General features: G+C 32.5%; 2 protein-coding genes across 2 annotated transcripts in view; one reads left to right on the forward strand and one right to left on the reverse strand.

The window, feature by feature from the left end:
• On the forward strand, positions 1–8,300 carry PGS1 (Phosphatidylglycerophosphate synthase 1). Its single transcript, XM_023165320.2, has 4 exons — positions 1–1,052; positions 3,279–3,481; positions 6,883–7,049; positions 7,998–8,300. Exons 1-4 carry the CDS (start codon positions 230–232, stop codon positions 8,239–8,241), a joined length of 1,437 nt encoding a protein of 478 aa, XP_023021088.2. The 5' UTR covers positions 1–229; the 3' UTR covers positions 8,242–8,300.
• Positions 8,301–10,331: 2,031 nt separating this feature from the next.
• The window catches only part of stet (stem cell tumor), a 238,538-nt gene continuing 232,655 nt past the window's right edge, over positions 10,332–16,214 (reverse strand). The window contains exons 6-8 of the mRNA XM_074179890.1: positions 15,548–15,690; positions 12,493–12,761; positions 10,332–11,735 (exon numbers count right to left, since the gene is read on the reverse strand). Coding sequence (XP_074035991.1) covers positions 11,431–11,735; positions 12,493–12,761; positions 15,548–15,690 — 717 coding nt within the window. The 3' untranslated portion in view covers positions 10,332–11,430. The remainder of the gene's footprint in view (positions 11,736–12,492; positions 12,762–15,547; positions 15,691–16,214) is intronic.

Below are 16,214 nucleotides of genomic sequence, written 5' to 3' on the forward strand. Positions count from 1 at the left end.
AGCAAATAATGTTCTTTTATTACGTCACTCCATTACCTTAACCACAGAATAGTAAACTGTGCCTTAACCATACCACAGTTCAAAATTTTTCAATCTGAGATGACTTAACCTAAAGTGTGGAAATTATTTATTTTCATAAGACATTTTCTCTATATTTGAAAATGTTTAGTTATCTAGGTGTTACTAAAGTTCATATTTTTCAAATGTTATAAACTAACGAATTGTAGATATGATTCGTAGACTTCTAAACAGTGTTTTTGAAACAGTAACCTCTGCAGAGCCCTTGAATTATTACAACCCTTTCACAAGGAAAGAAACGATACCTTTCGGTTGGCTAACTGATGTTGCACCATGTTTTCCAGTTAATGCTAATAGTATTAAAATTATCACAGATCCTGATACATTTTACAAAACACTACTAGATGGTTGCAGCTTTGCTAAAGAACGTATAACATTAGTAAGTCTCTATCTCGGAAATGGTAACCTAGAGGAAAAACTTGTCAATTCGGTGAAGGACAATGAGTACTTCAGAAGTAATAAATTGAATGTTAGAGTCTTGCTTGACTATACTAGAGGAAGCCGATTTGAATATAATTCTAGAGTTATGTTACAGCCCTTACTGCTCCAAAACAATCAGAATTGTAGAGTATCTCTTTATCACACGCCAGAGTTACGTGGTTTGTTGAAGAAATACATGCCAAATCGTTGGAATGAGTTGTTGGGTTTACAACATATGAAACTGTACATTTTTGATGATAAACTTATTATTAGTGGTGCTAACCTATCTAATGATTATTTTACTAACCGACAGGATAGGTATTTTGTTATTGATGATAAGCCGCTATGTGACTTTTATTGTGGACTAATAGATCAAGTTCAGAAATTCAGTTTACAGATGGATAAAAACAATAAAGTCCAGTTACATTCAAATTGGAAATTGTCACCATATGAAGGCAATAAAAGAGAATTTGTAACACAAGCTGGAGATATAATTGAACAGTATTTTGTAGATGTAATGAACAGTCAAAATGTCCATAAACAAGAAGGATTTGGTAGGTAGGATGCTTCTTAAAAGAATCAATTATAAGTTTTTCAATTTCAATATTTTTATATTTTAAATGTGGTTACCTACTTCTTTTTGACCATTATGAATGGAATTGATTATTTTTCAATACTTGATTTGAAGCTTTACTGTTTTTTTGTTCTAATAGAATATCAGATCAATGTTTATAAACCAGTTTCAATGCTATTTGTACTTTTTGATGTCTGTAACATCAGCAACTTTGTAATTACTACCACAGTCCAATGCAAATAACTTTCAATAATATGAACGTAATAAGTATTATTCTATACAGGGAGCTCATGTAAGATATTCCCTTTCAAAGAAAAACTATTAAATGTATGAATTTCAATCAAGATCATTGTTTTTAAATTCGAGAGGTAGTTTTATCGGACAAACCCTGGTTATGCTTGGTTCTACCCCTTTTTTATCTGTATGACGGTTTAGTGCAGTTCAATGATGAGGTGAAAAATAATTCGCTGTTGAAGTCTGTGGTACGGTGATTATCTTCCGAGAGGATTGAACCAATTCTGCTTCTACATTCGGAGGTTGAGCTGACCCTTAAATTTCCTTGAAGTCAGGAATTGAGCAAAAATGAATTCGGTTTCTTCGATTTATATCACCATCTTGTGTTTCAACCAAATAACTGTCCAGGGGTCCACCTTTCTTGATTACTTCCCCTGGAATCCATTTTCTCAGAGCCTGCTGTATCATAACTGGTTGTGTTGATAGGAGCACCACTGTTTTTTAGGACATATTATAATGTAAAGCTGTTTGATCCTGATTGGATTAAGTATTTCAACATGATATTCAAAGATACTTCGTACTGGAATCTCTGGCATAAAATGAATCTATCGAAAACACTTTCCCAACACCAGAACAAAAATTACAGTCTCTCGACGCGTGTTTCACTAACCAAGGGAGCGTCCTCAGGAGATCATTATGATTCCTCATAATGACAAGGATTTTGGTTCTTTCATTTCATATTCTATATTTTTGCCTTTTCTTTCTGATCTGATCCTTATTCTGTCTACTATTTGAAGTTCCAACTGATATATCTTTTACTTGTTTCCATGACTCTTTAAAATCCCTAAATCACAATCAGCCGCTTTCTGTTTCAATTCCGTAAAGTATTGATCGATTGACTGACCTTCATTCTGACAACAGGTGAAAAATAAGAACCAGTTTCATTTTTATATGGTTAAAAATAGTTATTTTCAGCTAATTGAAGATTATTTCTATAATTAGAAAATTGCCTTCTTCAGTGAAATTTAACGTTTTATAAATATCGAGACCATAATCTCCCAAAACATGCGAGAAGGTTGCTTTTTGTTCAGCTACTGCTACTGTCTAGTAAAGTTCTGTGTGTTTGTCTACATTTTTTCCATGCATTTGCTGAATCTGTTTCTGCTTCAAATGCTACCGGATGTTGTAAACTTCCCAAGTTGGATTTAAACTATTATGGTTATACTCCAATTTTATTCTTTTACCGCTGCCACCATGAAACACAAGCAACTTTGTATGCAATTACTATCACAGTCCAATGCAACTAACTTTTAATAATATGAATGTACAAAGTTCTACCTGTCATTGACAGTCGTCTGTCATCAGTATAATTCTATACACAGAGTTCATGTAACAATGTCCCTATTGATATTCCATGTCATCACCATTATTTACTAGCAAAAATTTTGATTGATCATGCTATCTTGAAAAGTTATGGAAAAATCGATTACAGACAATCTGAAAATTCCAATATATGAAGTATTTCACAATAGTCAGTGCCCCCTGGCAATTGACTATCAAGATGTATTTTGCCTTGAGATATTTTTTTGAAAGATTATTGGGTGATTGCTTAACACTAACACCACAAAGTACACAAATTTATAATATTCAGGAATGTTTTGGATTTTCGAAAATATAATTTCAATGTAAACTTAGTACGCTGTTGTAATTTCCTTTTGATTAATGCTTGCACTGATATCAATGGGAAAATGATTTTTCTCCTAACAAAAAAAAACTTCAATGTTCAAGCGAACAGCTTAAAACATTTATTTATCAACAAATATCAGGAAAGGGGCAGAGTATGTTGAATAAGCGTCACTATTTTGTTGCTCTCAAACAATCCAGTAAACGTAAACCCAGGGGAAAAATAAAACTACTTGTGAAAACATTTGGATAAACAACAAATATAATATTGATAGTTGTTTGTTTTTAGATACTTGGATTTTTCCCTTGATCCAAATAGGACAGTTAGGTGTAGAACAAGATGCACAAATAACTGACAGGATTTTTGCTGAAGCTCCTGATGGTGGTAAGCTGAAAATAGCAACCGGTTATTTCAATTTAACGAATCAGTATATGAATACTTTGATCCTGAGGTGTCGAGCACATTGTGATATTCTCATGGCACATCCAAAGGTTGGTTAGAGATGATTCATTTATTGCCCAGCATATTTCACCATTTACAGGATACAAAGTAAAACATCAGTTTAATAATAAATTAATGATAACAGTAATCATAATAGTAACAAAATTTTCGAAAGTGAAAAAAGTGAGAACAGTAATTGATGACTAGTACCAGCAGGGGTAACAACAATAATAAAAATCAGTTTCAACATTTTAGTAGTCACATTGCCTATGTGTCAGACTGATCTCCAATAAATTCATTATTTTTTGATGCAATAATCTTTTACAGTTCGGTCACAGTTTGGGCTTTTAGAATAAGTTATTCATCTACTAAATAAAGCAACACTAATTGGAAATGCTCATTTTTAATGTAATTAAATGCAAACAATCAAAATGAGAAATGTTTTGAATTTTAGGACTTGAACTTTCAGTTACAAAAAAATTAACATTATAGAATTTAACGAACCAGTTTTTTATTATTATTCCCTAAACAAAAGTAGTAAATACTGATTTGAACTCTGTTTATCATTTTCAGAGCAGTATTGTCAAATATCTATATTTTGCATATTTTTGTTTGTCTTCTAATCTCAATATACTCATTTATTTTCAGAAAAATCACTTTCACCCCTATCCTAAATGTTTTTCTCTGTTTCACTACCTTTTAAATCTACTTATTCGGGATCAGATTCCTCATCAGCAGATTCACATTTCTACTTATTAACACTAATCACTTTTTTTTTTCTTTCTTGGAATAACTTATATCTCAAAACAATGTGCCTTTTTCCTGAAGTACAAAAAATCACTCACTAGAAGCGCTAGTAGTTCGGTAGGGATAAACACTGCCTAATCCTCATATAAAGTATGGTAAAGTACAATTAAAAAAGAATGTTTTTAACAGAAGAAGATGTTCCTGGAGCACAACTAAAATTTAGAACGGTAAAGAATAACAATGTTGTAACATTAAATTGGCTTGCATGCCGTAATTTAAAAGTAACTGGAAAAAAAGTGAATTAATAAAAAGGTTAGTATACAGACTCTAGTAAAAGAGTAGCGGTAGATTCAAACTGTAATAAAAGAAATTTTAAATAATAATGAATTTCAGATTTATTTTCGAATGAAATATGAATCAAATATAGATGGTAATGAAATAAATTTAATTAAATATAATAAATGAATATACTTTGATAAGCGATTGAGGTTATGTCACATTCTAATCAATGGTAATTAACTACGAAAAATTTACTCTTCATTTCATGTTTAGAGCATACATATAAATATTTATTTATTTTTTGCACTGTTAAATCCACTTTCCTCGAAGCATGTATCCATTCCTTACATCTAACCTCATTAATATGAGGTTTTATAAATGGTATTAAAAACACGTTTTCTTCCGGATATCGATTATCCGACGTACAATTCGCAAAACAACAATGCTTTGTTGGCATTATACTAGCACAAAATAATTTTTTATATCAGATTTATATTTTTAAATAATAAATTGATATTACGTAAATAACACTGTTTTAAATGTGAATAGTTTGTTTGTCCCTACTACTAGTGCTGCCTCTCGTGACACGTTCGCTGTACTATTCTCAGGAAAAAGGCTCATTACAATAAGATTGGTTTTGGCTGTAGTCAGTAGAATACAAACACACCACTGGTAAAACTGATCTTGGAACGTCATAAGAAATAGTTGGGTACTAAACACAAGAGCCTACTGTTACTTATTTTATTTGTATTTTTTTATATCAGTTAATTGTTCATCACTATGTATAAGTTGTTTGATAAATATCATAGGTTGTTGGAGAATTAGACAGATGAAAAAATAATAACTGTCAAGAAAAGTCATTAAAGGCGAAATTGTTTGAATTCGTTTTTAATTAGATTGAGTATTTTACACCTACAATCGAGTTTTCATAAAATCATGAATAGAGTGACAACCTTTTTATTTTCAATTCATTATGCTAATTTAATTTCAACAGTTTATCTATTCATTGTATTGTATTCAATTCATTATGCTTGTATAGAGTAAGTACTCTTACATATTTTTTAGTTTGGTCATAGTTTAGAATTTGGCAATATCACGCACAAGGAACATTTTTTTGAAAATGTTGCTTCTGTGATGTCTACATTTATTTACCGAATCTCTGTTATATACATGTAGTCAATATGGTGTATAATTTTTTTTCACTGTAGTGTGCGCTGGTCGGGCCCTATCCCCCGAAGCCCTGATACATTATAAACCAATGAGCACTCCCCACACCGTGGGGTAAGTGATCATTAGGTCCGAAAATCATGTGCCCTGAGCAAGCGCAGTGAGCCTTCTGCATCTGTGCGGCTAACATTTCTGCCTTAGTGCAGCAAGCCGGTATGATTTTAAGATTCGAGAGTAGAGAGGACATCATTCCACCAAGGACTCCAATAATCAGAACAACCATCTTGACAGAGTGATCTGGATAGAGTCTGCGGAGTTCGAAGAGAAAATCTCAATATTTTATCCGTTTTTTCTCCTCTTTTCTGACGATATTCGTCTCGCCAGGAGCTGAAAACTCCACGACAAATATCGTTTTGGTCTGGTGGTCGAGAAGGACTACATCAGGCTCATTAGCTTGTATGAGCCTGAGGGTGGGAAACGAATAGTTCCAATAAATTCGGCACTTCTCGTTCCCCACAACGGATTCAATATCCCCCGGAGCGTAGGGCAATACCGGTGTCTCGTCAATACCGTAAGAGTGCCGTATATGGTAATATAGCACTCTTAGAGCCGCGTTATGTCGATGAATATAGGCCGAGACCGTATATGGTGGACATGCTGATAGCAAGTGCATTAGGGTAACGGGCGCCTCACGGCAGGAACCTCGTGTCAGGGACATCTATACCCATCACGCGACTGCGGTAGACTAAGGTGTTGAAGACACCATCCTGGCAAGCCATGATGAACCCCTCAGTTTCCGACTTCAGCCCACTCGACCTGAGAAAAGCGAACGTCAGGCGCTTTGATAAGCCAATGTTATTGAAGAAGACCCCATGCATTGGCTTATCCTTGTGTCTCCTCAGAAGTTAAGTGATCTCTGCGGCTTTTATCTGAGCTTTTTGCTGAACGGGTTCCAACTCGGTGACAGAGTTGTGGTCACCTCGTTCAGAGTCGAAAAATATAAATATTATTATTATTGACCTGGTCTGATGAAACTTGTGAAACTTTTGCAAGGTTAAGGTATTGGCCCAGAAAAAGAAAAACTTGATCATTAACTGTTAAAAAAAAATCAAAAAGTTGTACTAAAGAAAGTTGCATAATATATATATTTCGTTTTATAATTCAGATAGTATTATCAATTTCGATCAAGTAATAGGCTAGTATATTTATAAATTGCATTATTCTTGTCAACAAAGTGCATTTTTTAATCTGCTTCAAGGCTAATGGATTTTATGGTGCTAAAGGACCAGCAGGAGGAATTCCGTATGCCTACTCACTGATTGCTAAAGAGTTCAAAGAGAAATATTCTAAAAAAGGACAGCAACATCGAATCAAACTGTTTGAATACCTTCGAAGTGGTTGGACTTATCATGCAAAAGGTTTATGGTAGGTTAAAAAATACGGCAGTTGAATGTAATTACAATGCAATTCAAATTTTAGGATAATGATTACACAGATTAAATTGTAACGGGGGATATTTTTTAGAAGAGAATAATTTTTGGGTGAAAATCTTTTTGACTTCCTTTGTTCCTTTATACAAAAAATTCTAGAAAATTTTGAAGAAGAGAATGAAGCAAATAAGTTCGAAGTGAACTTTTTATAAAGATGTGTATGTTTCAGAAGTTCATTTCAGATACAAACTGGAAGAAAAAGCCCAATCGAAACAAGAACATTCAACTTTTGAAAGTAGTTGTTTCAAATGTATTTTTTTTTCAGTTTGTAACTGGATGAAACTTTTTTAAAGAGTTTATTTTGAACTCGATAGTTTTCTTTCTTTCTTCTTCATTAATTCAAATTTTTAACTGGGGTCTGCAATCTCGACCTTCATTTTTATACAAAATAATATGGGAAATTTCCTATAAAATACATTTCTTACTATTCTCTCTAAGTAACAATTGACATTTTTGCCAAAGCACGACATTTTGGTTCTTAGTTCCTTATGTTGAATTTATTTATTTTTATCCTTTCTCTTCACGATATCGTCTACTTTTTAAAACATTTCTTTAAATATTTCAAATTTTTAATAGACACTTTTTCCACTTTATGAACAGTTGAGTGACCAAAATGTTGTAACAGCACTGTGAAATGTAGCTTTCCAAATAAAAAAAAAGTAGTAAATTTCATGTTCCTTTTTTGTGTGAACACCTTTAAATAACAACTTGATCCTGTTCATGCATATTTTTAGTTTTATAAATGTAAGAATTCCGTGTGAATGAAATGGGAATGCACAATGCACAAAATGTGCATTTTGTTTGCACAAAAAACGTTCCCAAACTTGAATTCTTGCCCACTCTATTGGAATGATAATAAACCCTAAAATAATGTTTTTTAAAGGTATTACCAACCAGGTGAGGAATTGCCATCCTTGACTCTGATTGGATCTCCAAATTTTGGGCATAGATCAGTTAGTAAAGATTTGGAATCACAGTTGGCTATAATTGCGGAAAATGAAGATTTGAGAAAAAGTCTCCATGAAGAATGCTCCAACTTGTATGAATTAGCATCTCCAGCTGAAACTGAAAGGCGAATTCCTGCATGGGTATATGCATATGTGACTCTATTCCGAAGTTATTTTTGAATCCACGCAAATTATTTGTAAGGCAACAGTTATTTATTACAGAGAATTGTTTATAAAAATTTGATTTCTTCACCCCATTTATTGAAACAAAAATATTACATTTTTTTAATCAGAAGAAATTCTGCAGACTCACGATAATTTAGTTTTCTGGACGCGGCAGGCGATAATATAGATGATTTCCATTCCATCCCATTCAAGAACAGCTTATTTCGCTCTAATAGATCCCCATATTAAATATTGAATTGCCTTCTGGGGAGTCTGTTCTAGAGATTTATTTCAAATGATTTTTGTGCTCCAAAAAAGGGCTGTCCGATATATGTGCAAAGCAGCTCCCAGGGATCCATGCAAGCCTCTTTTCATAGCTCACAGTATTTTGACAGTAGCTGCCCTGTTCATCTTGGAATCAATTTGCTTGATAAAAAAAAATATTCTTGTGCATCTCCCCCTTCCTCATATAACACTCGTAGCCACAATAGTAACATAGATCTGCCTATTCCTGCGAGCTCCCTTGTTAGGGATTCAATTATATTCAACGGGATCAAACTGTTTAACCACTTACCAGTCCGAATTAAAGAAATTATAGTGCTTAACAAATTCAAAAAAGCAGTTAAAATGCTACTTGTTGATAGGGCCTATTATTCAGTTCAGGAGTATCTTGACGATTCACTTGGATCTTAACTTTTATTTTTATGTCTTATTTCCAGCTGAATATCTCAGTGTATTTCACATTTTTAGCTTATGTTTATTGTATTTTGTTGAAATTGTGTATGTTTTTTTTATGTAGATTTTTGTATCTTACATATTATTTATGACTTTGTCTACAAGATGTAGTTCTTCAGACAATAAAGTATATTTGATTGATTGATTGAAAAAACGAAGATGTCAAGGTAACTTGATGGTTATGTGTATCTCCATCGATTCAATAACCAGATCAGGGGAGAGATAGATCTTAACAAACACATCCCCAGCTATATTTATAAATACTACATTTGATATTACTTCATACAATCAACACATCATTCATTAGAGATACTAGAGTTGTTCTCACTTCTTGAGGATAACAAAGAACTAGCTTTAACATACTAGTAAACCCAAGAATCTTAGCTAGTAATTGCAATATATTACTGAAGATCTCAAATTATAAATATCAATAATGAATGTTTCAATATAAATTCCACCATCATTAGAAAAGTGATAACTTAATTCCTGTTGATAACAAATAAGACAAACATTTGTGTGCTACTCACTGTCAGCTGATTTTGAAATACAATTTTGTCAGTCTTTTTAAAATTAATTCTTCAAGCAAGTGTTTCAGTGCATTATTTTTCATAGAGATGAAATTAAAATTAATCAATAATTGATTTAAAAATATATGCTTTGAAAACTGTGTAAATTTCAATGTACCAAAAGAGTAGTTTTTACATTTATTGACCCTTGAGACAGACCAAATATACGCTGGCTTGATGCACAGATAAATGCACACTCCAATTATAAAATACAGTGTGACCCATTTTTAATGGAAACACCCCCCTAAAATTTGAAGTTGTAAATCGATTTTAATATTTTTTTTTTAAATGTCAAGTACTAAAAGGTCTACCTTGGGACAAAATTTGAAATGTTTATTAAAGTTTCAGGGCATACTACGATATTTTATCTTAGTCGAAAATCTGGATTTTTTATTAGCGATTTTTTTATTGAAATAATCACTACGCCACTGGATTCAGAGTGCCTCTAAATCCATTGATATAGACATTTCTGATATTTGATATAGGTCTGAATTGATGTCATCAGCAAATATTTGCCATTTCCCAAATAAATTCACTGTAGCCAAAGATTTGAGATATATAATTAACAAAACAGGTCCCAGTATTGATCCTTGCGTTACTCCGCATATTATTTTTCAACTAATTATGTCGCCTATGTAGACATATCGCTTCCTATTGAAACCAATTATAAAGTCATCCTCGGATACCTCTGGAATAATAATTAGTTTCAGTGGCTTTTTTTGGGATATACTAGAAAAATGTTCTTTTCTGATGAACTATCTGTAGTCGGAGTAATGAAGGTTGTGTTGGCTGAACAAAAAATCATTTTCAAATCGAAATTTCTATTATTTTCATTTCTCACAATGCAGTTGCCGAAGCAAATAGTAGTGGTGGTTCAAACAACTGAATATAACAAATATGGAATAAAGAAACTTTTTAACAGTTCAAAACTATTTCACATTTCAATATCATTGTTTCTACCTGAGTGTAAAAAAATACATTTATTTTCTTTGTGAAAAAGTGATATTTGTGTTCCTCAGTAAGGCGATCTGTGGGTTTTCATCATTTGTGTAAATATCAATCATCAACTAGTACTTTCTTTGGTAGGCTTTGCTTATTTTTAAATTTATGACTAGTTATATCACACAAAAAAATGGTTCAAACTTCACTTACATCCGTATTTTCATTTCTCTCGTTTCCCATAATTTTAAAATGTAAGCAAAGTCCAAATTACATTCCAAACTAGAGTAACATGTAACTCAGGAAATCTTGATCTAACCTCAAGTTTGGATGAATTACAATAACGGACTTTCATAATAAAGTTTCAGATTCGCAGAAATTATTGTCAATGAATATTTATGGAATTATTGCGAATATGGAGTGTGGAATACTATTTAAAAAAACTAGATTCACAGATTGAGTGAAATAAAAATAGGAACTATCTGACGCTTTCATTGAAACTTCACGTCAAAAATGAATGCATTGACGTTGACAATAATTTCTTGAAACTAACGTACAACTAAAATATACAAAAAACGCTTTCATTTCAGTCTTTGGTATGAATAAATAAATAAATTATATACAGAAACAATATATACATGAGTTGTCTCAACACCTGACCAGTTGAGAACAAAAAAAGACATTTCTGTGACAATCAAACAACCATGATATTTGAGCCTTAACAGTAAATCAGTACAAAACTTTTTCAGTAGACCAGCACTCAGTTACCCTGCACTAATTGTTCGAATAAAACTTGTTAGGGGTGCAATATATTTGTGTGCAAAAATAATCGAAGAAAAATTAGATGGAGAATTAGAAAATTTCAGAGAGCACGAATTTTCAGAGTTGAAGAAAAGGGCTACTAAGTACTGATCCTCAGCATATTTACATAAATAATACAAATATTATTTCCTCACAATATGGGCTATACCCCAAACTTATTAAACATCACATATTGACTATTCACTCCATCGCCCAAATTTTCGATGGAGTCTTCCGAAGGGTTCATGACATTGAAAAGTATAGCGAAAATGGTGCATGCTGCATAAACACCTAGAGCTATCCACCAAAGCAACTGCTCGTGTAATTTCTGTTCGAAATTCTTCAGGACAAGTAACCCAATTGTTAGGCCGGCTAGGGCTCCGGTGAGATGGGCAACGTACGATACTGGTAAACCTATCACTTCCTCTGCGTACCTGGAGTATATGGCATATCCCACATCACATGAGGCTGAAAGAAAAAAAATAATTAGTCAGATTCTCAGGTGCCATATACCAAATTATTGAGAGTTATCAGAAGTATTATCCAAAAGGCTCAATGCAGATATATATTTGATGACTTAAAATAACCCTTTGTACCTATTCGATTATCATCGAGTTCTGTATATAGGCGCGAATGCGCAGTAGTACTAACTTTAAGGAAATATACATACTTTTATAACAATAAAATATTGTGTGAAAACTTTTTAAATCATCAATCAAACGGTTTCATTCAGCTTATCCTGTTTGTTTGTTCGTTTCAAATTACGAGAAATCATCCAAATATTCCAATTGGATTATTAAAATGTATCAGATCTGACATCAATGTATGAAATCTGTCAACAAAAGTTTTTTAATGGAGTCTGGTTTTCGATTATAATTTATGGGCAGACTAATGACGTCAACAAATCAGAAAGCGTTTCGATGAGACAAAAATTTGAAAGGATTAGATTGAAGTGAGTAGATTTTTGATTGAAAAAAACGAGTGAACATGTAATGATAAATATGTGGGTTTTGTTGGCATAAGGCGAAAATAGTAAAACAGTCTCAAGTAGACTACTTTTTACAAATGATATTTTGTAGAATTTTCAATTAGGATGGAGAAAGCTAGGTTGTAGCACGTTCCTATATACACCTCGATATATTAGTGTTACACTGCAGCTGTGCCTATTTTGGTAAATGAAATACTAGACATATTCAAATCAACTTGAGGCTATAATGCAACTCACCAATAGCGAAAATTCCGAAAAGCCTCAATATGCCACACTGCATATTGTTATAATTGAGTAGTACATTGGCTAAATGAGCAGCTAGTAGAGCATATACTCCCCCAGAAGCTCCTACGAGGTAGACATCGTTATCGAATACTGATGTGCCCAACGAACCTGCTATTACTCCAGCCATATAGATAAGAAAGACTCTCCCGGAACCGTGGACCATTTCTAATGGTAGACCTACTAACAGTTGAACTACCAAGTTGAATCCAAGATGGAGCCATCTGTAAATACAAAAAGATAAGTTAGCAATATTTGATTTGCATCCCTATATTCATTGCAGCTCCAGAACAATAAAATATAATTCCTTCGAGATTGTGACTCATTTAATGAATCAATTTTATCATATCATAAATTCGATAAAAACTATTAAAAAAAGACATTGTGGAAAATATGATTTACTATTCGTTATTCCATAATATTAACTACTTTACACGAAAGTCCCATTTAAGCCTTATCTTAAGCTTTCGGTACAAATACAGGGTATTTCGAAATGAATATTTTTTCTGAAACAGAATGACCCCCTTATTTTTCAGTAATCTATCATCCGTTACCTTGTATACTGTAAATTGATGATAGATATATGTGTTGGTGTCCAAAAAGTCGGTTCTCCAAATATATGGATATCAGTGTGCTGGTAATGAATGAATTATATTGAAATATTTCATAGTAATAACCCACAGCTTGCCAAACAGGGCATTATGCATTACAATAAGTTTTTGTTGAAGTTCGGTTTATCTGCGTTGGTATAAGAACAGCTAGTTGACACACTTTCAATTTCCTTTGGTTACAGCTAACTCATTCATAGAAAAAAGCTTGAGTGATTTAGTGATACAGAACATCAGAACTTTTGCTCAAATTGAAAGGGTAGGTATACTTTTAGTTTTAGGAGAGAATAATCATTGGGAAAGAAAGTTTTTGGCCTTCTACTTCCCCATCTTGATAGATTTGTTCATTGAATTTGGACAATATCCGATTACTTGAATTAGCTATAATAAATCCCGAAGTGAATGCGGAAGATTCTCACATTTTTTTGCATCAAGATGGAGAAATAGAAGGCTAAAAACTTTCTTACCCAGTCATGACTTTATATCGATCAGCTATAAATAAGACAAGCGTCTACTGCTACAAAAATTGAAACATCTGAAAAATATTTTTGAGTAAGTCAGGTTAGGTTCGATTAAGTTAGGTTAATTTTACTTGAAACGACCTTTTGAACACGTGACAGTGCTGAATCGTAGTAGTTCTGCCTAGTTATTCGGGGTTAGTCTCAATTATTTACTGCATTGGGGCGCTGTATGGTAGTATGCTATGTAAAAAAAACTTTTCCAATACGCAGGCCATTGATGTACTGTAGAAAAAAGGTAAGAAACCAGAATCTTGTGGAACAAAAGCGTTGATGACAAAGAAATAAGAAGGAAAAACATCGATCCCAATCTTTATGTGTAGTGTTTATTAGAATTTTTTTCGACATCCGAAAATTCATAAAAAGATACCTACATAAAAAAAAAAGATAATACACGAAATTGCAATTTAATCTGCTATGAAAAATGAATATGATCGGTTGTCGATAATCTGATTAAATTAAATTCTCACCATATATCATTAACAGAATTGTTGCTGGTTCATGTTGTTTGGCACTTTTCCAATTACGATTCGCTTTCGAGGTCGAAGATGAGATGAATCGCTCGACTTGATTAAGTACCACCTATTATTTAATAAGCATAATCTCTTTCAAAGTGAACACAGGAAGTCGCGTTCAATTTTTTAATGACAGGATGGTCCTAGTTTACCCAATTCGAACATTGAAATTGTACTTCATCTGTGCCACGGTGTACCGCGTATCACATTCGTATTGTCATTATTAACAAATTATTAGGTTTTGAATGAATGATATATTATTGGCGGACTTCCAGATTTTGTGAAAATGATACAGTTTTTTAAAGTTGGCGACTTTACAAACTAGTTATATGGTTCCGCATTCACTTCGGGATTTATTATAGCTAATTCGAGTAATCGGATATTGTTCAAAATTTGATAAACAACTGATGGAAACAGTATTGTCAGTATTTAGCTGTACGGAAATTGACAAAACAATGAAGAAAAAATGTATGATATGATATCCATCATTTCTTCAATACATACAAAATTTCTCTGAATTCCTTGCTCATTCAGGAAAATAATTATGACTAATCACAATATATGGATTGTCTCAGTGAACTGAGACACTTCAAATTTCATATAAAAATACTACGAAGTTGACTCATTTACCTTTTTTATTGAGAAGAAATCCCACACAAGATTATAATGAAATGTTTCCAGGCGATAAATTCTCGAAAAATTCCTACAAAATTGACCAAGATTATCAATAAGTATGTAATGTTGAAATTTTCCGATTTTATTCCAAAAAGGCATGAAATAATATAGATAATCAATATTAACGATAATTCTCAGCTGAAATCGCAACCAATGTTTTGAATACCTCTGTGGAGTTTTCAATACGGTGCTGAAAACATCATTCGAACAAAGCGATTTTTCATTTTCCGAATTGTCAAGTTAAATTCATCAAAAAAATGAAAGGAATCAATAAGAACCTGAGAAGTACAGAAACTATTAGGTATATATAATTCTTACTTTTTTTATTTTTTCTTTTAGCAGATGGTTTTCAATTATCTTCATTTGTGTAAGAAAGATTTTTCAAAGCTGCGATTTAATCATTTATTCATCTCGCCTTTAGTAAAATAGTTTAGGCACAAACTGATGGTGGAACGAAGATATAAATAATTTTGCTGAAACCATTTATACTCATATAGTTCTCGTAATTCTCCATAAATAAAGAATTTTGAAAATCAATGCCGTTACAATCGCTCAAGTTTATCTTGTCCTCATTTTTCATAGTTTTCACAAAACAAAATTCGTAGTTCCATATCCGTCAACGTTGGAAAAATGTTAAACAAAACATGAAATTCTCTAAGTTATTTAAAGTCATTAGACATTATATACATCTTACCCTGCATGTAGCATCATGTACAGAAGAAACCTCCATATTTCTGATCTTTTGTCTGGCCTATATATGAAAATTGAGTCGATGGGTACTGGTCCTGTCGGATTTAGTTCGCCGGTTGTGATGGAGTAGTACAAAAAGAATCCTAGCTGAAAAAAAAATGTTTCGATAATGGGTTGTGTGTGGAAAAGGTCCAACATGAAAAAACAAACGATATATAATACCAGAACCATATGACGGTGGTAATCAGACAAGTATTCGTACCAATGTTTGGTCAAGCCCTCAATAAAAACGATATCAAGGTATATTTTTCCATTTCAAAGTCGCCTGCTTTTTGTTTAACATTTACAAAATATCACATGAGTCGCACTACTCTTGAAAAGATTGGATTTCACTTAATTGAAACATTTTCATTTGAATTGGACACCTCTGGACTCTCTAGAGAATTCCTGTATTCAAACAAAAAGAAAGGTTGGCATTGAATTTTATCATAGATTGTAGAAGCTTGTACAATTGTAACCTAAAATTTAAAATATCTTGTATGACATAAACGACAAATTGAAAATACAAAATTATTTCTCACATTGGAAATAAGGAGTGGTATAAGTACTATATTACTGGAAAAAAGTTATTTTTCTCTTTCTGTTGATCTAGATAAGTATATAAAGAGAAA

Source organism: Leptinotarsa decemlineata, unplaced genomic scaffold, assembly GCF_025532065.1.
Source record: "Leptinotarsa decemlineata unplaced genomic scaffold, Ldec_3_MD MMD2_tig00026282_RagTag_RagTag, whole genome shotgun sequence".
In the NCBI taxonomy this organism is placed as follows: domain Eukaryota; kingdom Metazoa; phylum Arthropoda; class Insecta; order Coleoptera; family Chrysomelidae; genus Leptinotarsa; species Leptinotarsa decemlineata.